The sequence below is a fragment of the Podarcis bocagei genome (genome assembly GCF_964188305.1).
Source record: "Podarcis bocagei genome assembly, chromosome: Z".
Classification (NCBI taxonomy): domain Eukaryota; kingdom Metazoa; phylum Chordata; class Lepidosauria; order Squamata; family Lacertidae; genus Podarcis; species Podarcis bocagei.
Genome location: NC_138140.1, coordinates 17,188,958 through 17,213,560, shown reverse-complemented (window position 1 = coordinate 17,213,560; position 24,603 = coordinate 17,188,958). Strand labels below are relative to the sequence as shown.

Sequence of the window (24,603 nt, the reverse complement as noted above, 5' to 3'; positions counted from 1 at the left end):
AGTTGAGGGACATATTTTGGAAACGTAACACACTGTTGTGGCCAATTCTTGTGTCTATCTTTTCCCTGCACTGTTGGAGGCAATATGCCTCTGAATACCAGTTGCTCAGAATCACAAGTGGGGAGAGTTTGTTTCACTCAGGTCCTGCTTTTGGGCTTCCTGTTGAGGCATAAGAATGTAAGAAGAGGCCTGCTGGATCAGGCTGATAGCCCACCTAGTCCAGCATCTTCTTCTCATAGTGGCCACCCAGATACGTGTGGGATACTTACAAGCAAGATTCCAGCACAAGAGCACTCCCCACTCCTGCGGTTTCCAGCAGCTGGCATTCAGAAGCATTACTACCTCCAAGTAGCATTAAATTTCTGCCTCCGATCAGAAATATAAAATTGTTAGTCAGGATTACTGCTACCTGGAGAGCATAGCCATTATGATTTGTAGTCGTAGATAGCCTTCTTCTACATGAATATGTCCACTCCTCTTTTAAAGCCATCTATGTTTGTGGCCATCATTTCATCCTGTGGGGGTGAGTTCTATAGCTTAACTATGCACTGCCTGTCCTAAATCTTCCAACATCCAGCTTTGTTGAAGAGAGGGAGAAAAATGCCTCTCTATTCACTTTCTTCATATCATGCATAGTTTTATAAACTTCTAGAATGTCACTTCTTACTCATCTTTTTTCTAAACTAAAAAGTCCCAAATGCTGCAACCTTCCCTCATAGGGATGTTATACTACACCTCTACTATCAAAGGTGATATGCCTCTCAGTACTAGGTGCTCTGAATTGCATGCAAGGAGAATTGCTGTTGCCCTCAGGTGCTCCTTGGCTGCTAGGAAAGCAGGATGCTGGACTTCCTAGCACTCCTTTGGCCTCATCCAGCAGAGCTATGCTTATATTCTTATTGAACCTGAGACTCTATGTTCTGCTTCTGCTCTGACTGCATTGCAGTAGAATTCAAGATCAGTTGGATCTTGCCTGTGCAATTTCACAGTCCCACTTTTTGGGTACCATAGATCAGAAAAATAAGATTATTAGTCAGTGTTACTGCTACCTAGAGCAGCATCCATCATTGAAACTGATGGAAATGACTGACTTTGGCCCATTAATTTCGATGGGTCTCCACTACATAGCTGGACACAACCCAGATTAATTGGTGTGCTCTCTGTGTTTGTGTGTTTTAAAATTGCTAGGCCAAAAAGCACAACCTGACGGTAAACCTAACAACATTCCGGGTATGGTGCTATGCCTGCGAGAAGGAGGTTTTCTTGGACCAGCGGTTGTCCTCCCACACACCAGTCCCTCCATCAAAATTCATGGACCAGGTGAGTGTTTTGTGGCAAAGCTGGATGCTTTGAGTTACTCTTTTTCTTAGCTCAAATGGTCAGTGTGTAAGACTATCCCAACTTGGAATGTAGCAGAGAAGTGTCAGGACCAGTGGGATCTACAACACAGTATGGTACCTTCGTTACATATCTTTAGGCTAAAACATTTCTCTTCAACCAGACATTCGGCTGATTAACATTCTATGGCTTTTTAAATGTGTTTGTGGGAGGATATCTATTGGTTTGTTTTTGCTTTTGTTTTATTATGTGTTTTGTATTCTCATTTTGTATTTTTCTGTTGTGAACCACCCTGGCATCTTTGGATGGGCAGTGGTATACACATTTAATAAATAATAATAACATTTTTCTTTTTTTACTTATTAAAAGCATTTTAATCTCGTTCTTTGGCCCCCAAATGAATGGAAGCTTACAAATGTCAGTGATGAGACAGTCCCTGCCCTCAGGCCTAAAATACATGGCATGAAAAGAGAAGGGATTAGGAGACAGGAGGAAAAAAGAAAACTCAGCTGTTGTTTCTTAGTTTGGAGAAATATACTGTGTGGCAAAGCAGAATTGCCTTTGATATTTACTCCCCAACTTTCACTTCCAGGATTCTCCTCCACCCACCCATTCCCTAAAAGCTGTCCCCATCGCAGTTGCTGATGAAGGGGAGTCCGAGTCGGAAGATGATGACCTGAAACCAAGAGGTAAATCCAAAGGTCTTCGAGTGTGAAAATACCCCTTTCCTTTTTGCTTGAACACAGAAAATAAAAACGTAGCAGTGGGCATAATGAGCAAGCCTCCGATCCCCTCCCATTTTTCATTCCTTTTCTAGGCCTTACTGGAATGAAAAATCTTGGGAACTCCTGCTATATGAACGCTGCACTCCAGGCTCTCTCAAACTGGTAGGTTTTCAGAGTCATTTTCAGATAATTGCTATTTACAGACTGCCAGGTTGGTGCCTTCCAGATGTTTCAGACCACTACCTTCATCACCCTCCAGCCAGTATGTTTGGCACTACAATTCCCATTATCTCCCACCCAGCATATATGCCATTATAACACTCATCAACCCCCAACCAGTATGTGTTGCACTATAACTCCCATCAGCCCCCTATTAGTATGTTTGGCATGACAAAGCCCATCAACCCCCAAGCCAGCACGTTGCAGTCCAAAGCATCTGGATGTTGCACCAGTTTGGCAAAGGCTGCTTGTAGGCCAGATCTGGTGGCTTCTTTGGGGCCAGGCAGATTTTTTTTTTAGCCGCTTGGTCTCTTCCACCTTTTATTAAAGGCATCAATGTTTCCCCTTTCTCTCTGCCCCCAATTGAAGTTGTTGGATAAATCATAACCCACGTTTCTTTCTTGTCTTCCTATCAGTCCCCCACTCACTCAATTCTTCCTTGAGTGTGGTGGTCTCGTGCGCACTGACAAGAAGCCAGCACTTTGCAAAAGTTACCATAAGCTGATTTCCGAAGTGTGGCATAAGAAGCGGTGAGTAAATCTAGGACACTGTGGCTGTAGGGACCACAGCTCACTGGTAGAGCACTTGCTTTGCATGCAGAAGGTCCTGGTGTTGTTTTTTGTTTTTGTTTTTAAATAAGATTTTATTAAAGTTTTTTCACGATACAGTAAAATAAGAGAAACTAATCTAAATTAAAACAAAAGCAAAGAGAGAAAGAAAAAAGAAAACAATGAAGGAAAACAAAAAATAGAAGAAAGAAAAATAAGAGAAGAGAAGAAAAATAATAAGAATTACAGTGGACGCTAAGGTTGCGAATGTGAGCCATGCGGGAGGCACGTTCACAACCTGCAGTGTTTGCAACCCGCAGCGCCACATCTGTGCCCGCTCAGGTCGCGATTTAGTGTTTTTGCTCATGCACGAACGCTGAAACCCAGAAGTAACCTGTTCCGGTACTTCTGGGTTTGGTACGGTGCGCAACCTGAAAACATGCAGCCTGAAGCATCTGTAACCCAAGCTATGACTGTACTGATTTTCCATCTGTCAGTTATATAAAAGACATTATTCAGAATATTCACTGTAGAATGACACCCAACTGATCTACATTCTGTTAGGCATTGCTTTCCCAGTCTTCTGACTCGGGTTCTGTTTCCAGTGGCATTCTAATTTTATGAAATATAATATCTAGGTAGGGCTGAGAAAAGACTTCCTGCCTGAAACTCTGGAGAGCTGATGCTAGTCTATAGACAATACTGAGCTAGATAGACCAACGGTTTTAAAAGTAATTAGGTTTGTTTAAATAAACTCATCAGGGCCCCAAGCTATTAGGGGCTCTATGTACCACCTGTAACACCTTGAACTTGAAATTTATCTTGCACATCCCCAGAGATTCTATACATTTTCAACTTTGCTTTTTCTTCCCTAAAACCAGCCCAAGTTATGTCGTCCCCAGCAGCCTGTCGCATGGAATCAAGCTAGTCAACCCCATGTTTCGAGGGTATGCACAACAGGTGAGGCGGATGGCAAAGGGGCAATTCCAGATGTTTCTGATTCCCTTTTCTTGTTGCAGTAAGAAAACTATATCCTCCTGGGCTGTGAGAAGTTAAACAGCATCTGTTTCGGTTAGGGAGCTAAGGCAGAGACTGAGTTACTGATACAACATGTAGCCTTCCAGCAAGCAGGGGGTTCCATTTGCCATGAAGTATAATAGGGCAGGGGTGGGGAATCTTTTTAAGCTTGAGGGCCATATTACTTTCTGGGCAATCATCTGGGGGCCACATGCAATTTTGATTCTTACTTTTGTACAGTAGGTTACACTCCAGCCACAGATAGAAGCCAAAGCTTTCTACACTCCTCCTCTCTCCCCACATCTTCCATCCATATTCCCACCGGGGGGAAGCACAAGAAGAGGGGGCAGAGCAGGGCTGTTGGACTTGGGGAGAGGAGGTGTGACCGAGAAAGAGGCTGAATAAAGAGCTCTAGAGGGCTGCATTTGACCCCCAGGCCTGAAGTGCCCCATACAATATTTTCTTCTCTGCGCCCTCACCTCAGGACACCCAAGAATTCCTACGCTGCTTGATGGATCAGCTCCACGAAGAGCTGAAGGAGCCAGTCATGGCCGAGACCCGGGACTCTGACTTGAGTGACATGGAAGACAAGCGGGAGTGTGACCGCAGCCCCTCGGAGGATGAGTTCCTCTCCTGTGACTCAAGCAGTGACCGGGGCGAAGGGGATGGGCAGAGCAAAACTGGGAGCTCCCTGGCAGAGGCCGAGCTGCTGATCCAGGACGAGGCTGGGCGGGGAATTTCTGAAAAGGAGCGGATGAAGGACCGGAAGTTCTCATGTAGCCACCGGCGGAGCAACTCGGAACAAGTGGATGAAGATGCTGATGTTGACACCTCTGTGACAGCAGTGGATGGCAGGGCTTCCCCAGAAGCGCTCCCTCCTTCCACACCTCATCCAGCAAGCCCCTCTAGGACCCCAGGTACTCCACGACAGGTTCAGTGTGCAATGCTCTTCGCACCTGTGCCTGAACCTTGGAAGCTGCATCTCTCATATGTACCTTCATTCATATTTTTTTACTAGTTTTAAGGGAAGGGCCATAGCTCAGTGGTAGAGCATCTCACTGAAAGGGGGTCTAACTTCCCTAGGAGAACTTTACTCCTGAGGAGTCATTGTGTATAGTAGGACACTGGATTTTGCATTTGAAGCGTCTACTTTCCCTTGGACTTGGGACTTGATTGGCCTTGACGCCAGAGGCTGAACTAACTCTGGGTGCAGACAGCCCATCCTGCTTTGGCCTTGTTGTAGGATCTCTGCTCCTTACCCCCATATGGAGCTTGGCTCAGGGCTAGGAGTAAGGCTGTGGCCTCCTGGTCCTCCCTTGATGAGGAATCTCATAGCTGAAGCAGACTGTGGCTACATTTGGAAATTTGTTTGTTTGTTGCACTTGCATCCTGCCTTTTCTTCCAAAGCGTTCAAGGTGGCATACATGCTTCCCCCCCCCTCCTTCTCTAAACCCCACAACAAATATTGTGACGTAGTCGAAACAAAATAAAAAAAATTCCTTCCAGTAGCACCTTAGAGACCAACAAAGTTTGTTATTGTTATGAGCTTTCGTGTGCATGCACACTTCTTTAGATATGCACACAAATGCACATGAAAGCTCATACCAATAACAAACTTAGTTGGTCTCTAAGGTGCTGCTGGAAGGATTTTTTTTTATTTTGTTTCTACTATGGCAGACGAACACAGCTACCTACCTGTAACTAGAATTGTGACGTAGGTTAGGCAGAGTGGAAGTGCCTAGCTCTAAGTCACCCAGTGTGCTTCTTGGCCAAGTGGGGATTTCTACTCTGGTCTCCCAGGTGCTAGGCTAACACCCCAGTATGAGCACCATGGCCACTACTCTTTCTCGTTGCTTCTCACTCCTTGCACGCAGATCAGTCCCTAACCCCGGAGAAAGAGGGGAAATGCGTGCACCTTTTCCCAGGGATCTGGTTGCAAGTTAGATCCGGGAGAATTAATCTGAGCCTTTGAAAGCCCATAGAGCTGAAATAGGAAGTGGGAAAGAGTGTCACTCTTCCCCTCTTCTTCCTTCAACTCTATATACTTTCCCAGGGAGAAGAAGGTTAACTGTCCCACCACTCCATGCCCAAATGGGCAGTGAATGGGGAAGCTCAGAGGCCTTTTAGGCACCAGGGAAGGACCTCAACAATACCATGAGGCATCACATGGCGACCCCTGAACTAGAGGGTCAGGCTGGAAGAACTATGCCTGTCTTGCTAAAGCCATAATATCCCCACCTTCTGCCATGAGTAGAAGGTGCTCAAGTGCTTAGTAGCCAATCTGAGAAGTAAATTAAATAAAAAACAACTGGGGCAGAGTTGGTGCCCAGAGATGAGGGATTGGCTGGCTGAGTTTGTCAGACAAAACTTGTGTTCCAGTCCTCTCCACAGGCAATTTGTTTCCTTTCCTTGCAACAGAACCAGACAATGATGCCTACACACGCTGCTCCTCTCGGCCCTGCAGCCCCGTTCATCACGAAGTGCATTCCAAGCTCTCGAGCAGCCCCCCACGCTCAAGCCCTGTGCGGCTGGGATCCTCCTATGTGCTGAAAAAGGGTAAGTCCAGGAAGCTTCCGGGTTGAGCTGCTTCTGTGGTAGTTGTTTTCTTTATAAGAACATAAGAATATTTCTACTGGACCAGACCAGTGGGCCCACATAGTCTAGCATCCTGTTCTCACAGTGGCCAACCAGATGCCCGTGGGACTCCCTCAAGCAGGAACCCAGCACAAAAGCTCTCGCCTAGTATTCAGAAGCATTACTGCCTCTGAACATGAAGGCAAAGCATAACCATCGCTAGTCTCCTCCTCCATCTCCTCCATGAATTTGTCTAATCCTCTTTCAAAGCCATCTAATCTGGTGGCCATCACTGCCTCCTATGGGAGGGAGTTACGTAGTTTAACTATGTGTTATTCATTTCCTGAGGGCATCCTACTTGTTCTTTATGTGGACCCCACCTCCCATTCAATCCCCTCCATCTGTGCAGAGTTTCTATGATAGTATTCCAAAGAGAGAACTGGTGAGGCGATTACCAACAATGCCCAAACCTTTAAATGAATGAATAAATCTCTATTTACGTCAGCCATTGGCCATAGCAATAAAACAACAATACGATATACAAAGAATAGAAATAAAAAGTCAGTTATATAAAATACATTTTAGGGCTTTGAATCAATAGTCAAATAGTGGATCTTATTCTGATTGCCCCAGCTAGAAACCTTGCAACCTTTGCTGTCACCTGCTCATCTTGATCTGCCAAGAGAAAGGACACTGTGGCAGTGGTTGGGTGACCCGGAATGGACAATTAAAGAGGTGTGATAACTTCATTCCTCAAGTCTTTATAAAGAGTTCAAGCAGGAAGGGCATGTGCCACTGATTCGGTACTGCCATCTCCACAGGAACATAAGCGTTTGTCGTGTGGAATCTGTTGGAATCGTCCCTCAAGTACAGCCAAGGGCAATATATTCAATCTTGCGAGAGTAAAAGCGCATCTATATTTTAGAATTGATAGGTTATGCAGATAGTGTGCCAGAGAGTTGAAATGGGAAGGTAGAAAATAGTCATACCATGGGCAAAATTTCCTTATTGTGGCTAAGTTGTTCTGACGCTCGATATCACTTACGCGCTGACAAATTAAACTGTTTGCTTTACTAAAACCCAAAGTGAGTAGCTGTTGTAGTGATAAACCAAAAGAGTGAAGTTTTTGATAGACAATTTTAGTTCAGGCGCTCTTGTGATAATCTTGTAGCACTAGGGATATTACACTGGGGGGATTTGAGTTTAGGCAAAGCCAATAGTTAAGTGTTCTACACCAGATCCGTAATTCTACCAAGGGAAGATTAGCAAACCTATAAAACTGTTTGGCTGCCAGTTCATTTCTGGGTACAAAGTACTCACTCCAGTGTTCAAAGTTCTAAAAGATCCAGGCCCATATTTTCTGAGAGACCGCCTCCTTTCCTTACAGAACCTCCTGGGGGCCCTTTCATCTTCCATTAGGAAGAACTTTCTGATAGTAATAGCAGTTTGATGGTGGAACAGACTCCCTCAGGAGGTTGTGGACTCTCTTTCATTGGAGGCTTTTAGGCAAAGTTTGGATGGTCATCTATAATGGATGCTTTAGCTGAAATCTTTGCGAGGGGTTGGACTAGATGACTCTTGAGGCCCCTTCCAGGTCTACAGTTCTCTAATTCTGTGCTTCTTGGTAGTTCCACCTCCTTCTGAAGTTTGGGGTAGTAGTGGCATCCTGGGTGAGGGCCTTCTTTGAGGCAGCCCCTAAATTGAGGAATTCCTTCCGCACAGAAGTGGGTCTAGCTTCTTTGCTATACATCTTTCAGCAAAGACACACCTCTTTACCCTGGCTTTTGACACCCAAGATGTGTGTTTTCAGGACCCACCCTGTTTCTGTGAATGTGATGTGTTTTAACTGTTCTCAATTCTGAATTTTAAATTATGGCCAGTCCTGGGACCTGCTGGTGAAAGGGTGTGTGATATAAATTTGTTGTTGTTGATTAATTGGCATCACACTGCCCTTAACAAACCCAACTTCCATCTGAGAGGGACCACATCCTGGCAAACAGCAGAGCTGGCCCTGAATCAGGGATGTGAGGTCCATTAAGACACATTTGAGATGTGTGTTTTCGGGACCCACTCTGTTCCTCTATATTGTAATCTCTTTCAACTGTTCTCAATCCTGAATTTTAAATTGTTGTAACCTGCCCTGGGACCTGCTGGGAAAGGGGGGGGCAGTAAATGTAATAACAATAGTAGTAAAAATACAATCTCCTTCCTCAGCTCAGATGTTGACTTCCAGCAAGAAGAAGAAGGAGGTCCGTTACCGCAGCGTCATCTCTGACATCTTTGACGGCTCCATCCTCAGCCTGGTTCAGTGCCTCACCTGTGACCGAGTGCGTTCCCTTACTGCTGCTGATCCAGGGAAAATGGCAAGAGGCCCACACTTTCCAAATCCCCTCCTCCTCCTCTGGTGGGGGGTGGGGGAGCCTTTGGTTTGAACATCTATGCCAAGTCAGATCACTGGCCCCTTTTAGCAAAGCAGGGCCTGCTCCAGGAGTGGGGAGGCTCAGGCCCAGGGGCCCAGTGTGCCCCCCACCTGTCTACCTAGCCCTCAAGACTCACCTCATGCCGCACATCCGTAGGCCATTCCTCCTCTTATTAGCCTCCTTGAGTTCTTTTGCATGTCTGAGAGAAAGAGAGAGATGTGTGTAGAAATCACTGACTTTTTCTGATGTGGCCTGCTCCACAAGGCAGAACCATGAAATCCCCTTTTCTCCAAGGTTCCTTCAATATGTTAGCCTGGTTGTGTTTTGAAGGCTCTCCTTCAACTCCTTTTATACAGCCCCGACCGCCTGACCACATAAGGAGGAGATGGATCTCAGCTAATCGGTCCAGCTCACATTCTGATCTCCAGCTAAAAGACCATGGGCAGTGGCTTCTGTCCCTTTACTTGCTTTTGCATCTGGCCCTGCCCACTGCTGGCATGTGGCCCTCGGAAGGTCGCCCATGAGAATATATAGCCCCCGTGCTGAAAAAGGCTCCCACTCCTAGGGTGGATCTAAACACAGGAAAAAAACGCTATAAATAAGTCAGAAATTAGATAGTTATAACAAAAGAAATCCCTATGGAAAACCGCATTTTAAAATTTCCTGCTCTCTGGTGTCATCTGGTGTTGCACATTTATAACACATTCAAGTTGCTGTTTCTTTACTAATGTAGCTGAGTCCCTAGTCTGCTCATTTGTGTATTATCCAGAACCCCTGGAAATGTCCCAGTCTTGCTATCCACAATCTTTTAGGATTCACACGTGGGAAGAGAGCTTTCCCACCCATTCCCTGCTTGCTGTCTTCCCAGAGGCATATGGTTGGCTACTGTTAGAATGGAATGCTGGAATAGATGAGCTGTTGGCCTGATCTAGCAAAGCTCAAGTTTTCTCCCTTCACTGTCAATGTCTATATGCCTCTGAATACCAGTTGCTTGAAATTGCAGGTGGGGAAGAGCTCTGCTGTTGCGCTTAGATCCTGTTTGCAGGCTTTGCATTGGGGCACCTGGTTGGCCCCTGTGAGAACAGGATGCTGGACTAGGTGGGCCATTGGTCTGATCCAGCAGGGCTCTTCCGATGCTGTTCTGTTTAAGGTTTTTAGCGAAGCCTGCAAACAGAACACGAGCCCAACCACACCTCCAAACTTCCAGTTACACCAGCAGCTGGTTTTCAGGAGGGTACTGCCTCTGAGATAGTGGCCACCAGCCACTGACATCCTCCGTTTTCCTCCTGTGGTGCCTCCAGGTGTCCACCACTGTGGAGACATTCCAGGACTTGTCGCTTCCCATCCCTGGGAAGGAGGACTTGGCCAAGCTGCACTCTGCCATTTACCAGAATGTGCCAGCCAAGACAGGAGCCTGTGGGGATAACTATGCTGCCTCGCAGGGCTGGATCGCCTTCATCATGGAGTATATCCGGAGGTGAGCAGGCTGCAGAAGCACCTTTTCAGGTATTGGAGTTGTGGGAGGGACAAAGTTCAGCCAGGTGCATTCAAGATGAAAATGAGGGGAAAGCATGTCTCATTTATTTCATAAAATTTATACCCTGTTTGATTGTAAAAAACAACAACCCTCAAAGCAGTTTACCAAAGATAAAACATAAAACTGAAAAATTTTCAATCCAGACCAGGAATGGCTGTAGCTGTTGAACCAGCTGCAGTTGGTATAAGGCACTTCTAGTCACTGAGGCTACCTGAGCCTCTAGTAACAGAGCTGGATCCAGAACATCTCCAAACTGCAAACTTGCTTGTTTGAGGGGCGTGCAACTCCATTCAGGGTAGACAGCTGACCAATTTCTTGACATGGGAGCTACTTACCTAAAGTGCCTCCATCTTGCCAGAATTCAAGCTCAGCTTGTTGTTCCTCGTCCATTCCACCACTGTGTTCAGGAAATGGGACCACACATCCCCTCCTGATTCAGATCTTATGGAGAATGAGAGTTGAGTGTTGTCAGCACACTGATGGCACCTCACCCCTAAACTCCTCAGAACCACTTGGAACAGCTTCATGTAGATATTAAATAGCACAGGAGATAAGATAGTCCACTACAACACTCCATAACACAGCCAGGGGCTGAAATACACTCTCCCAATGCTGCTTTCTGGACTCACTCCTGAAGGTAGGATTGGAACCACTGTAATACAGTGCCCCCAATTCCCATTCCCGAAGCTGGTCCAGGAGAATACAGTGGTTGATGGTGTCAAAAGTCAATGAAAGATCAAGAAGCAGGAGCAAAGTCATACTCCCCCTGTCCTGCTCTTTACAAAGGTCATCCATTCAGGGCAACCAAGATCACCTCAGTTCTGACTGCCAGGCCTGAATCCACATTGAAATGGATCTAAATAATCTGTGTCCTCCCAAAATGCCTGGGGTGAAGCCAGATGCAAAATGCTTGCTTGGGGGCAGAGCCAAATGCCGACAGCACCCCCATGAACCACACACTGGAATGTCCTGCAGGTAACAAGAGCAAATCTGTATCTGACTTCCTGGATGTAGGGACATAGGAAGCTGCCTTGGGCAGGGTCCAAACCATCAGTTCCCCCAGTTCACTGTTGGTAACGTTGAGTGCCAGCAGCACTCCAGGGTTTTCTGGCAGGGGCTTTTCTCAGCCCTACCTCCAGGTGCCAGGAATCCTTCTGCATGCAAAGTGTTTGCTTTGCTACAGAGCTTTGGCCCATTCCATGATAGAACTGGCTAGAGGAGCCAGTAATGGTAATGCCCATGTTTTACGTGTGAAGAGTGTAAAGGCTGAGAGAGAAGCAAATAGTATGAGGCTCACCACTATAGAGACATGTAATAGTATAATGTTCTATATATTATATAAACATTTACTATTTTATTTGTTATGCTTTTTGGAGTGAATAACTCCCTGTGAGTCAGCCCTGAGTAATACCCTCCTTGCTCCTCCTACAGGTTTGTGGTGTCCTGCATCCCCAGCTGGTTTTGGGGCCCGGTGGTCACCTTGGAGGACTGTCTTGCTGCCTTCTTTGCTGCAGATGAGCTGAAAGGTGTGTTGGCCAGGAAGGAGGCCAAGATGTTTGTTTCTTTTTATTAAATGTCTTGCCCTTTGCCCCTAAGACTGTTAACAATTGCAAAACAAGAAAAAGTATAAAAGCCATCAAAGGCAGTTCCACGTATTAAAAAAAGAAAGAAAAACAGTTTTGTATATAAGAGTGCAAATGCAGCTCCCATATAGACTGAATGCAGATTCTACTTAAAAGGTATGTGAAATTGTTTAAAATAGCCATCAGAATTTAAAACCACAACTCCCATCAGCGTCAGCCAGTATGGCCAGCAGCCAGGGATTAGGGGAGTAGTTGTCCAACTTCATTTGGAGGGCACGGCATTTGGCTGTCCCTGAGGAGGGCAATACTGGGCTAGATGGGCCAGTAGTCTTCCTATCTTCATATCTGAAAGGCTGTAGATCAGTGGTAGAGTATCTGCTTTGCATGCAGAAGGGTCCCTGGTGATGGGAGTTGGTAAGAGGATATATTAATTATAGTTAATCCTCTACTAACAGACCCACATGTGTGGGTTAATGAACAAAGGAAAAAACGGCTGGTGCTTGTTTTTAAAACACAGGGCCAGCAAACAAGAGTATTAAATCCAATCATTAGGCAGATTAATGAAGCATAGGAATAGGCTATTAAACCTTCTTTCCTTCTATTCAGCTGCATGTAACAGCTGACCCCCATTTACCCCCTTTTCAGTGAAACAATGGACTGCAAAGGAAGTTTAAAAAGCCTTACTTGGCCTCCGACATGCATCTTTCCTTATACAAGAACAATAAAATAATTCAGCTAATGATATTCTTTGTGTTATAGGAATTATAAAGTCTCATATATATAAATCATATGTTCATAAATCTACAAGTCAAACCACATGTCTGAAATAGTACAGGAGAGCAATCCTGAAGCCATTTTGACTCTTCCAGTGACCTCAGATATTCTCTGCAATGAGGAAGGAAATGGGAAAAACCTCCTCATTGTCTCTTTGTTCACAAATCCTGTCTTAAGGGTGTATTTGTGCATGAATAGGGTGAGCCTGTGACCTGGATTCAGGAACTAGGTATTTAGCATCTCAAAAGGAATGGCCGGGCTTCCTAGGTAACGCAATCAAGTGACCATTATCAGTATCCTGCCAGACAGGATTTCTGTGGTAGACCGCCCAAGTGATGTATTTCTGCTGTAGACTGCTGCCTCCTGTGATGTATGTATAATGTTTTGGAGGATGGTCTTGAGCTACAGGGTGGGCAATTTCAAGAGTCTATATAAGGGCTTACTCACATCCTATGTGTGGTGAGTGGGGACCCTGTTGCAACCGTTTAATAAAGATCAGGCTTACTAGGTGCTTTGCTTCTCAGTATTCTCTGGTTGGCCTCTGTTATTTTCTTCTACCGATAGAGAACCTACTTAAGGACTCTATATGGGCTCTTGGATATCCCATAAAGGAATAGAATTGTTAGGTTTGAGTGCAAATCTCCCACACCTGGTTCATTCCAACTCTGGAACCCTGGAGGGCTGTTGCTAGTCAGTGTAGATAATACTCAGTTAGATGGACCAATGGCCGGAGTCAGCATAAGGCAGCTTCCTATACAGTGGTACCTCGGGTTAAGAACTTAATTCATTCCAGAGGTCCGTTCTTAACCTGAAACTGTTCTTAACCTGAGGTACCACTTTAGCTAATGGGTCCTCCCGCTGCTGCCACGCAATTTCTGTTCTCATCCTGAAGCAAAGTTCTTAACCCGAGGTACTATTTCTGGGTTAGCGGAGTCTGTAACCTGAAGCGTCTGTAACCTGAGGTACCACTGTATTCATATCTGCTTCCTTGCTCTGTGCAACAGATTGGATAAAGTGCTTCCCTCCACCCTCTTTCATTTTTCTTTCTGTAGGTGACAACATGTACAGTTGTGAACGATGTAAAAAGTAAGTCCCTGGCTCCTTTTTTAGTGTTTTGAATACCACCCTACTCTGCCTTTTATTTTATTTGTTTATTAAATTCCTGTACTGCCCTTCATACGAAGATCACAAGGTGGTTCAAACCTAAAAATACAAACTCAGAACACAAAATACGTAAAAAAGCAAAAACAAAAACCAACCAATAACACACACCCCTCCCATAAAAGGGCCATAGACTGTTAATCAGCCAAAGGCCTGGTTACAGTGGGTTGGTTTATGTGGGGAGAGGTGGTCCTTGTTGGGATTTGCAGATTAATAAATATTCCAGATGGCCAATCCACTCTTCACCCCCCCCCCTTTTTCTTCCCTAGGCTGCGGAATGGAGTCAAGTACTGCAAAGTTCTCCGGCTCCCTGAGGTAAGCAGATAAAGCCATGTTGGTTTATATCCTGAGACAGCGACCTCTTCATTCGGCGCAGTGAGCAAATTGGAGATGGAAAGGCATTCTGATGTGGCCCTTATTTTTCACTTTTGAAAAGAGAGAATAGTCCTTTATTCACTTCTTCATCCAGCATAATTTACATAAAGTGAGTTATAGCTCCAATTAGCACGCACATTGAATGCAGAAGGTCCTGGTTTTTAATAAAAGGAACCGTGTTAACATTCTATGGCTTTTTAAATGTATCTATGGAAGGAGATTTATTGGTTTGTTTTTGCTTTTGTTTTGTTATTATTTTTCCATTGTGAACCACCCTGGTATCTTCGGATGAAGGGCGGTATGCAACTTTAATAAATAATCATAATAATATAGCTGGAGGATATTATTTGGAGGTAATAAGCCTCTGAATGCTAGTAGCTGAGAACCACAGGTGGGGAAATTGCTGTTGCATTTGGGTCCTGCTTGTGTGTTTCCCATTGGGGCATCTGGCTGGTCACTGTTCAAGTTCAGTTCGATTTATTGTGTTTAGCGAGCAGCCATTACACACATAAAAATAATAATAACAAGAATACTGCTAATAATAGTGGTTTACATTTCTTCTCCCTGACCTTTACAGGCTAAATCATTTCCCATCCCCTCTTTAAGTTTTATTACACAAATTTGTAAAGCCTTTTGGCAATAAATGTGGGTGTTCTAAAGGATATATACCTCTCTACATCAGACAACAAAAAGCAGGTCTTTGCAAGAGACATCCTTCCCTTCTGCAATCTTAACAATGGGTGGATCACCCACCCCACTCACACATGAAAACAAAGACCACCACGTTGTTGTTTAGTCGTGTCTGACTCTTCGTGACCCCATGGACCAGAGCACGCCAGGCCCTCCTGTCTTCCACTGACTCCCGCAGTTTGGTCAGACTCATGTTTGTAGCTTCGAGAACACTGTCCAACCATCTCATCCTCTGTCGTCCCCTTCTCCTTGTGCCCTCCATCTTTCCCAACATCAGGGTCTTTTCCAGGGAGTCTTCTCTTCTCATGAGGTGGCCAAAGTATTGGAGCCTCAGCTTCACGACCTGTCCTTCCAGTGAGACAACTAAATGTCCCTTCTGTTAGAAGACTGGATGGGCTGACATAAAGGAGTTCCTAAGGATAGAGCTTTCAGCTGCAACACTGTGTCAGTTGAAGATATAGCTGATGTATTCCTTGAATGCTCTTTTTATAACCATCTTAGAAACAATTACATCCACCCATTGTTAAGATCGCAGAAGGGAAGGACATCTCTTGCAAAGGCCTGCTTTTTTGTTGTCTGATGTGGGACGCTGTGGGGGTGGCGCTGTGGGGACTTACCGATCAGAAGGTAGGCATCCCTGTGACAGGGTGAGTTCCCATTCCTCAGTCCCTGCTCCTGCCAACCTAGCAGTTTGAAAGCATGTCAAAGTGCAAGTAGATAAATAGGTACTGCTTCGGCGGGAAGGTAAAAGGCGTTTCCGTGCGCTGCTCTGGTTTGCCAGAAGCGGCTTAGTCATGCTGGCCACATGACCCGGAAGCTGTACGCCGGCTCCCTCGGACAATAAAGCGAGATGAGCGCCGCAACCCCAGAGTCGGTCATGACTGGACCTAATGGTCAGGGGTCCCTTTACCTTTACATCTACCAGATATCTTTGCAAGGATGGATACAATGGGAAAAAAGCATACAGTCTGTTGGATTGACAGATCTTGATCTCAGCAGTTTGTGATAGCATCTCAGTGTCTCTCAGCCAAGGGTCAGCAAACTTTTTCAGCAGGGGGCTGGTCCACTGTCCCTCAGACCTTGTGGGGGGCCGGACTATATTTGGGGGGGGAAATGAATGAATTCCTATGCCCCACAAATAACCCAGAGATGCATTTTAAATAAAAGCACACATTCTACTCATGTAAAAACACCAGGCAGACCCCACAAATAGCCCAGAGATGCATTTTAAATAAAAGGACACATTCTACTCATATAAAAACACGCTGATTCCCGGACCGTCCGCGAGCTGGATTTAGAAGGTGATTGGGCCAGATCTGGCCCCTGGGCCTTAGTTTGCCTACCCATGCTCTAAGCCTTTGAAGTATTAATTCTTTAGCTATCTCAAAACCCTGTGCCACAAAAAAGGAGGCAGAGAGTCCCAGCAGATTGCATTTCATGTTTCCATGAGTTTGGGGTGTTGGCAACTGTGAGAACAGGATGCTGAATTAGATGGCAGAGGGACTTCTCGTGGTGGCGCCTGCCCTGTGGAGCTCCCTCCCATCAGATGTCAAAGAAATAAACAACTATCGGACTTTTAGAAGACATCTGAAGGCAGCCCTGTTTAGGGAAGCTTTTAATATTTGATGAATCGTATTTTAGTATCCTGCTGGAAGCCACCCAGGATGGCCGGGGAAACCCAGCCAGATGGGCGGGGTAATAATAATAATAATAATAATAATAATAATAACAACAACAACAACAACAACAACAACAACAACAACAACAACAATAATAATAATAATAATGGACCACTGGCCTGATCCAGCAGGACTGTTTTTTATCTTCTTAGGCTTTTTACCCCAGGGATTTAGCTTATGGTAGCTTTATGATGCCATGCACACACAGCCCTGGCTGAATGTATCTTAGGATAAGCCCAGTTGATTGTTTTACCTAAGAGGGCAATCTGGAGGGGTTTGAACTTGCCCATCCGCAAGTCACTTTCTGAGCTCTGATGCCTTTTCTCCTAGATCTTGTGCATTCACCTGAAGCGTTTCCGACATGAGGTCATGTACTCCTTCAAAATCAACAGTCACGTCTCTTTCCCTTTGGAGGGGCTGGACCTCCGGCCTTTCCTGGCCAAGGAGAGCATCTCGCAGATCACCACCTATGACCTCCTCTCTGTGATTTGCCACCATGGCACAGCTGGCAGTGAGTTGTCTGTCCCTCCTCCTATTCTTCCTTGCCTGGAGGGAGCTTGCAGCCTGGAATGACTTATGTGTTGTGTGTGATGAGCACTTCTCGTAAATAAAGATTAGCCAGATAATTATGGAGTTAAACTGTGGAACTTGCTCCTTCAGAAGATAGTAATGGCCACCAACTTGGATGGTTTTAAAAGAGGACTAGACAAATTAATGGAGGATGGGGGCTATCAATGGCTGCTAGCCAATATGGCTTTGATCTGCCTCCACAGTTGGAGGCAGCAGTGCTTCTGAAAGCCAGTTGCTGGAAACTACAGTAGAGAAGAAGGCTCTTGGGCTCTGGTTCTGCTTGCAGGTTTCCTATTGGGGGATCTGTTTGGCCACTGGGAGAACAGGTTGCTGGACTAGATGGGTGATTGGTTTGATCTATCAGGGCTCTTATGTTATTAAAAGTGCCTGTGAGTTAATCTCCCTTTCTCCCCCCCGAAAAAAATAATATTTATAAATTGAAAATGTGAAAATGAGCCATTTCAATCAGTACAAAACAATTTGCAAAACAGAAAGCCAGGTCAAGGATCACTGCAAATAAATCACCTCCTATTGCATAATCAACTAGAAGAACTGAGCAGGCAGATAAATAAAGCCTTTACTTGTTGACAATTTCAAATTCATAAGCATCTTCCTAGCAGGTTCCAGGCTACCCTTCTCCCAAACCAAAAGTTATGACTGTAACCATAAATGATAATTTGCTGCAGGTGTGGGGCAGCTATTTGCATTGACTCTTGTATCCTCAATAAAACAATGCTATGTAGCTACAGACTTAGCCTGTATGCTTTTGATCCCTGGCCATTCCCCCTTTTTCGTGAGGTTTTCTAGCAAAGCAATTTGCCATTATTTTTTTTTGGGGGGGCAAATATTTTCTATTTCATTTTATAATGTATATAAAGCAAAGAGAACAGTTATAACAACCCACTATTCCAACATGCAACCTCCAGATAAAAACCAGGCAAACCAAAGGCCTCCACTGCCTAGCAGACTTCTACCAAAATAACAAACTCATATTGACACAAGAAATACAAGACAAATACCCTGGCTAATCACCAACTATAGTACATGCCTTCTTAAACAATCCATAGACTCAGCAGCCACTAGGCCCTTGTCCACGTTTGAAAACCTCTGGAAAGCAGAAGAACACAGCAAGGGGATGGTATCCAAAATATACAAAATACTGCTCCAAAATCCCACAACCCCCCTTGATGCAATCAAAGAACAATGGGAGCACAACAATGAAATTAACCCCACCCAATGGACTAGAATGTGGTATAAACCCCCCTTTGAATCCATCTCAGCCAAAAGAAAAGAACTCACTCCGAAACTTACCTACAGGTAGTACCTAACACCATGATACACCCAGGAACTTCACCAAAATGCTGGAGAGGCTGTGCTTCTACAGGCACATACCTCCACATGTGGTGAGAATGCCTCAAAATCCAACCCTTTGGGACAGCAGTCATACAAGAAATATGCAAAATAACAGAACAGGTATTAGAAGTCACCCCAGAACTGGCCCTACTGAACATTTTCCAAGATAATAATGTCCACTCACATTATAAAAAGCTTATAACCAACCTGCTCTCAGCAGCCAGAAGCATCATAGCTGGACAGTGGAGAGAATTGTCAGGAGTGAACATGGACCACTGATACCAAATCGTATGGGAAACAGCCTTACTAGAAAAGCTAACCAACAGACTGAAACTGACATGATCACATACACAGTCCAACAAGACAACAAGAACCCACCAACAGCATACAAATAAATATGACTTACTTGACTCAACAATCCCTCCCCACTCACAAATGCAAACAAACCTCACTGCAGCCAACTACAGACAACCAACCACACCCAGGGCCCTCCCAATCCCTCTTACTACCAAGGAAATGTAATACGTGAATAGAAAGAGAATCTACCCAGTTGATGCTGAAACAAAACCCCACACATACACTATAGAAAAGAATACAAGTTTCACCACCCCACCTCCCCTCTCTCCTCCTCTTTTTCCCTGACCTTATACAGTATACAACACAAAGTCTCATATCAAATGTAACCGATCTGTAGAAAAGACTTTACAACCTGAAAAAGAGACAATGCACGTATTTTTGTAAATCAAGAAAATATTTAATAAGAATTATTTTTTAAAAAACAGATGATAGTTAAAAGATGAAAAACAAAACTAAAATAGGGACACATGGGTTAAAATAACCAAGTTCAAGTTATGAAACAAAAAAGTGAGAATAAAAGTTGTCTCTACCTAGAGAATATTACCATTATCTTTTTTTAAAATATATATTTTATTAAGGATTTTCTTGTTTTACAGAAGTGTAGTGCCTCGGGTTTTTTTTTTCATGTAACATTTTTACAAATCCGTTTCATTTGTTGAGGCATTAGGGGGAGAAGAAAAGAAAAAAGAAAAAAGAAAGGGAGGTGGAGGGAGGGGAGATGGATAGGGGTGGGGTCGGGTGGTGGTGTTTCTATTATGTTTAATGTATGTAGAGTTTGGTGTCAGTGTTGCTTATGTTGTTCACTTGTGTTCCTTTGGTGGTGAGAGAGGTTGGGGTTGGCCTAGGGTGTGATTGTTTGCTTGTGATTGGCTGTGGTGATCTTTGTTTTCGTGTGTGAGTGAGGTGGGTGGGTGTTTCGGATCAGGTTAATGATATTACCATTATCTGATTATCAAGTATAGTTCCGGATTTGCCAGGCTTTTTCTGAAGGTTATCTTGAAAATGCTTTTGTTGTATATGTAATAACAGAATGCTAAATTATATGAAAAGTGTCTGGAGGTTCTAGCCCTGGCTGAAATCTCAAATTGTGCAAAAAAAAATATCCTGTTACAGTTATATTCTAATCTAGAGTAAGTGGTACATCTTACATCCAATGTAAGATTTGGTGCTGTTTTCACATGCCATGATTTTCTGATACCAATATTCAAGGTCATTCACTTGGGACTCTTTCCAATCTTGCTTTCTTAAAAGGTGGGCACTACATCGCGTATTGCCAGAACGTAATCAATGGCCAATGGTACGAATTTGATGATCAGTACGTCACGGAGGTCCACGAAACAGTTGTACAGAATGCAGAGGCCTATGTTTTGTTCTACAGGTAAGATGTTCGAAAGTAATTGGCCCTTGCTGGGGAAACTAGCATTTTTAGAAATGTCTGAAGAGCTTGATGAGAGAGTGTTTCCCTGGGAGGAAGATTCAAATTTATTTAATTCTAGTCCTTAGACACTTACAAAACAAAGTTTAACAGTGCATAAGTAGAACAAGGTAGCAGAAATAGGAATTAACTTGGATGCCAGTGAACTGCAATGGAAACCAACTTAGAAGTTTGAATTTCCTTGGTGAATTCCACTTTCCCCTTAAAGTGGAGTGGCGAAGAGGCAGAGTACCTGTCCTGCATGCAGAAGGCTCCAGGTTCAGTCCCAACATCTCCAGGTAGGCCTGGGGACTCCCTTCCTGTCTGAAATCCTGAAGAGCTGCTTCCAGCCACTGTAGATAACCATGAGTTAGGTGGACCAGTGGGCTGACTTAGTATAATGCGGCTTCCTGTTTAAATAAGCTCTTTATTTAGAACCACAAGGACTAGAATCTTAACTTTATTTATAGAAGAAGGACCATAGTTCATTGGCAGAGCATCTACTTTGCATGCAGAAAGTCCCAGGTTCAGTCCCCAATGGCTTCTCTTGTAGGACTGAGAAGAACTTCCTGTTTGAAAACCTGGAGAGCTGCTGCTGGTTGTTGTAGACAATACTGAGCTAGATGAACCAAGAGTCTGGCTCAGTTTCTAGGATCCAGCTTATTTCTATGATTGCCAGCTGTTTTTAATATGGTATTTTAATTGTTGCAACCCACCCTTGGACCCCAGTATGAAGGGCAGGTAATTAAGTAATAGTAATAATTATGATGAGGCAGCATCGTAGGAAAGAACCCCCGTGATTTGCAATTAAACATGGAACAGCCCCATGATCGTCATGGTGGTGGCTCCTGCTGCTTCATACTGACACCTCCACCCTCTGCGCTTTCCTCATAATCTTCCTCCAGGAAGAGCAGCGAGGAGGCTGTGCGGGAACGGCAGAAAGTGGTCTCGCTGGCGACCATGAAGGAACCTGGGCTGCTCCAGTTCTACATCTCTCGGGAGTGGCTCAACAAATTCAACACCTTTGCGGAGCCAGGCCCCATCACCAACCATACCTTCCTCTGTTCCCATGGAGGTGAGGGGGGGGAGGGGGGCTGCACTTGAGGGAATGTTACTTGGTGCTGTGCTGAGAGGCAGGGATCTGCTTGACTTCTGCTTCTAGCTAGCCAGTTTTCCTCTCAGAAGCCACACGATTTAAATGTCCGGTGGCAGAAATGCACAGCCCGTGTGGTTCCTTGTGTTCTGCAGGTGTGTTAGCAACTACCCAGAAGGTACCTTGTTTTTCATTACCTCTTCTCTGTTTCATTTACTCGCAGGCATCCCTCCAAATAAATATCATTATATCGATGATCTGGTGGTGATTCTTCCCCAGAACGTCTGGGAGTATCTCTACAACAGGTAAGGGGAGTCAGTTTGGGGGTGGGGGTGTTTTGTTTCATTTTGTTTTAGTAAAATCAAGTACCTAGTCCCTAGGGTAAGTGGAGAGCAAGTTGAAAACTTACAGTTGGGGCAAGAGCACAAGCACAATGCAGGCTTTCTGACCCTTCAAATTCCTTCTCGGTGCCCATTTTTGTGATGCTTTTGGCATCTGGTTTCTATTTTTCTCCCTTTTGCTTTTGTCTCCCCTTCCTCCAATATAATCTCTCATATGTTGAACTGCTGATTGTAATCCAGCTAGGGCAGGTGCCTAGTCTTTCCACTCCGGGAAGTGCCACTAGAAGGCGCAACGTAAGAGAAATAAAGGTCTGCAAAGCTGTACTACACCTGCATAGCAGTTCTGTGGCTGATGGCCTCAGAATTGATTGTCAGCAATGGGGAAACTTCCAGAAGTTGTTGGCCTTCCAGATGTTGCTGGACTATAGCTCCCATCAAACCTGATCATTGGCTATACTGGTTGGGGTTGATGGGAGTTGAAGTCCACCCACTTCTAGGGACTCAACACTGCATTCACAAATAGTTGGTATATATGGGCATGTGGTGCTGGTGTGCTTGGTCTTTCTCCTCCATTGCCTCTGTGGTTATGCATCAGTCTCCTCTTGTGTTCAGGTTCGGTGGCGGCCCAGCTGTCAACCACCTCTACGTGTGTTCAGTGTGCCAGGTGGAGATCGAAGCCCTGGCCAAGAGGAGGAAGATCGAAATTGACACTTTCATCAAGGTACTCCCACAGCAGATAGGCCTGCTGGGGTGGGGAAACATAGTGGTAGTACAAAGTAGTACCACTAGCTGTCAGTGTAATTCCATCTAGTGTACCTTATGTGGGGCTTCCCTTATGCTTGATCTGGAAGCTGCCACATAAGACCCATTCTGCATTTGTAACAACTAAATCCTTTAGTGTGGCAGCACCTAAACTTTAGAACTCAACTGCCTATTGCTATCAAGCAGGTGCCTTCACTGTGCTCTTCTCTGCTAAAAACAAGCCTGCCCAGATATTTAGAAAGTTGATGTGAGTCTTAAATCTGTTTTTAGTCTATTGTTATTTTAATTTTTCCAGTTATTGTTGCAAATTTTTCTTTGTGATAACTTTATCGTTTTATATTTTTTGTGAACTGCTTTGAGGGGTTTTTTTTTGTAGTCAGGCAGTATATAAATTTTATTAAATAAACAAACGAATGTTCCGGCTCAGTTATGGATTCTGCTGACTGGCAGTGGACACAATCTCTTTTTATGACATTCAGAATCAAGCATGTTAATTTGCTGCAAGCAACAGATTCCTTCCTCTGCCCTAAGGTGTCTGCAGCTTTGATTTCATGTGTTTGCTTGGTAGATTTATACCCTACTTTATGACAAGTCCTCAAAGCAGCTGAGGATGTTCATAAAACACAACAGATACACCAAGAGCAATATGATCACAAATCAAAACTGAGTGGCCAGGCAGCTGGTGTCAGACTCTCCTTCCGCCAGGGCTTCTTTGGTGGTTGGGGAGGGAACAGTCTGACTGCAGCCACCCTTGACGCTGTCCTTGTCTACATCCACCTCTCGACATAGCAAATGATCTGCTCTGTGTCTCTGCAAGCTCAGTAAAATACAATCCATAAAATGCAGGAGACACATCCACAAACCTTAGAAACCTTTCAGTTCCAGAGGCTTGCAAGGAAGCTTATGCCAGCCCTTAAAAATACAGTTCAGCATAAAAGGAAGATTTGAAAATTAACCTACAAAAGCTGGTGGCTGGTGGCAGTGTTGGTGTTTTCTACCCACCACTGCCTTTAGCTGCCATCATAAAACAAATGATGATAGTAGTAATTCCCTCTTTGCCCTCTGCCCATCAGCTGAACAAGGCCTTCCAGGCCGAAGAGTCTCCTGGAGTCATCTATTGCATAAGCATGCAGTGGTTCCGCGAGTGGGAGGCATTCGTCAAAGGAAAGGACAACGGTAAAGACTGGCAGGGAGGGGAGTTGGCAGTGGAAAAGGAGGGATGGGAAGAGAACAGGGTTGCCACCAAGTTCCTCGGAAGTGACTCAGAAGGGGAGGGGGTTTCTCTCATTCAGTAGGGATGGCCAACTGGCAGGCCGGGAAGCCCGTCTGCCTCTGGCCCAAGTATGGTGGTTCTGGCAAAGTCACAGTACGATAAAACTTTTATACGAATGTAAGGTGATGGGAATGGTTTCCCCCATTTTACCCTCACAGCAGAGAGTTTGGCAGACAGTCGGAGACTAGGCCCAAGGTCCTCTGTGAGCCTCATGGCACTTGAGTCCCGGTCTGCCATATCCTAGCCTGGCAGTCTAAATCTGCCTCTGTCTCTCTCTTTCAGCCTAACCTACTCCGCAGGGTTGTTGTGAGGATGAACTGGGGAGAGGCGGAGAACTGTGTATACACCACCTTGAGCTACTTGGAGGGAAAGTGGGCTATGAATAAATAAGTGGAACTATGGCAAATTTAATTTTGAACTGTACTGCCTGCTAACTAGTATTCCTTCTTTTCCCGTAGAACCGCCTGGACCTATCGACAACAGCAAGATTGCTGTGGCAAAAGGCAGTGGTCACATGCAGGTCAAGCAGGGTAAGGCTCCTCACAGCAGTTACTTCAGCCTTCCCCCCTTCCTTTCCTGTTTTCCATTCTGTCTGCCTCCCTCAAGAAACAGGATCTTAGTGAAGCTGAAGCAAAGGAGAAAATTCTGGGGTTTGGGAGAGGACCTTGAGTGGCTTTAGAAAGAGGACTAGACAAATTCATGGAGGGATAAGGCTATCAGTGTTTATTAGCCAGGATAGATGTGTTCAGCCCTCCAGTATGTTCCTGGATACCAGTTGCTGGGGAACACATGTAAGAGTG

At 44.8% G+C, this 24,603-nt stretch overlaps 1 protein-coding gene across 4 annotated transcripts in view; it reads left to right on the top strand.

Annotated features, from left to right (window-relative positions):
* The window catches only part of USP20 (ubiquitin specific peptidase 20), a 36,632-nt gene that overhangs the window by 5,432 nt on the left and 6,597 nt on the right, over nt 1-24,603 (top strand). For 3 of the 4 annotated variants that reach the window (XM_081178698.1, XM_081178697.1, XM_081178696.1), the window contains exons 5-23: nt 1,189-1,320; nt 1,931-2,027; nt 2,156-2,225; nt 2,699-2,812; nt 3,712-3,790; nt 4,332-4,764; nt 6,266-6,403; nt 8,636-8,784; nt 10,143-10,318; nt 11,810-11,904; nt 13,788-13,821; nt 14,166-14,211; nt 16,971-17,151; nt 20,172-20,298; nt 21,240-21,409; nt 21,651-21,732; nt 22,381-22,489; nt 23,604-23,706; nt 24,262-24,333. In XM_081178698.1, coding sequence (XP_081034824.1) covers nt 1,189-1,320; nt 1,931-2,027; nt 2,156-2,225; nt 2,699-2,812; nt 3,712-3,790; nt 4,332-4,764; nt 6,266-6,403; nt 8,636-8,784; nt 10,143-10,318; nt 11,810-11,904; nt 13,788-13,821; nt 14,166-14,211; nt 16,971-17,151; nt 20,172-20,298; nt 21,240-21,409; nt 21,651-21,732; nt 22,381-22,489; nt 23,604-23,706; nt 24,262-24,333 — 2,407 coding nt within the window. The remainder of the gene's footprint in view (nt 1-1,188; nt 1,321-1,930; nt 2,028-2,155; nt 2,226-2,698; nt 2,813-3,711; nt 3,791-4,331; nt 4,765-6,265; nt 6,404-8,635; nt 8,785-10,142; nt 10,319-11,809; nt 11,905-13,787; nt 13,822-14,165; nt 14,212-16,970; nt 17,152-20,171; nt 20,299-21,239; nt 21,410-21,650; nt 21,733-22,380; nt 22,490-23,603; nt 23,707-24,261; nt 24,334-24,603) is intronic. The other variant, XM_081178699.1, reaches the window with a different exon arrangement.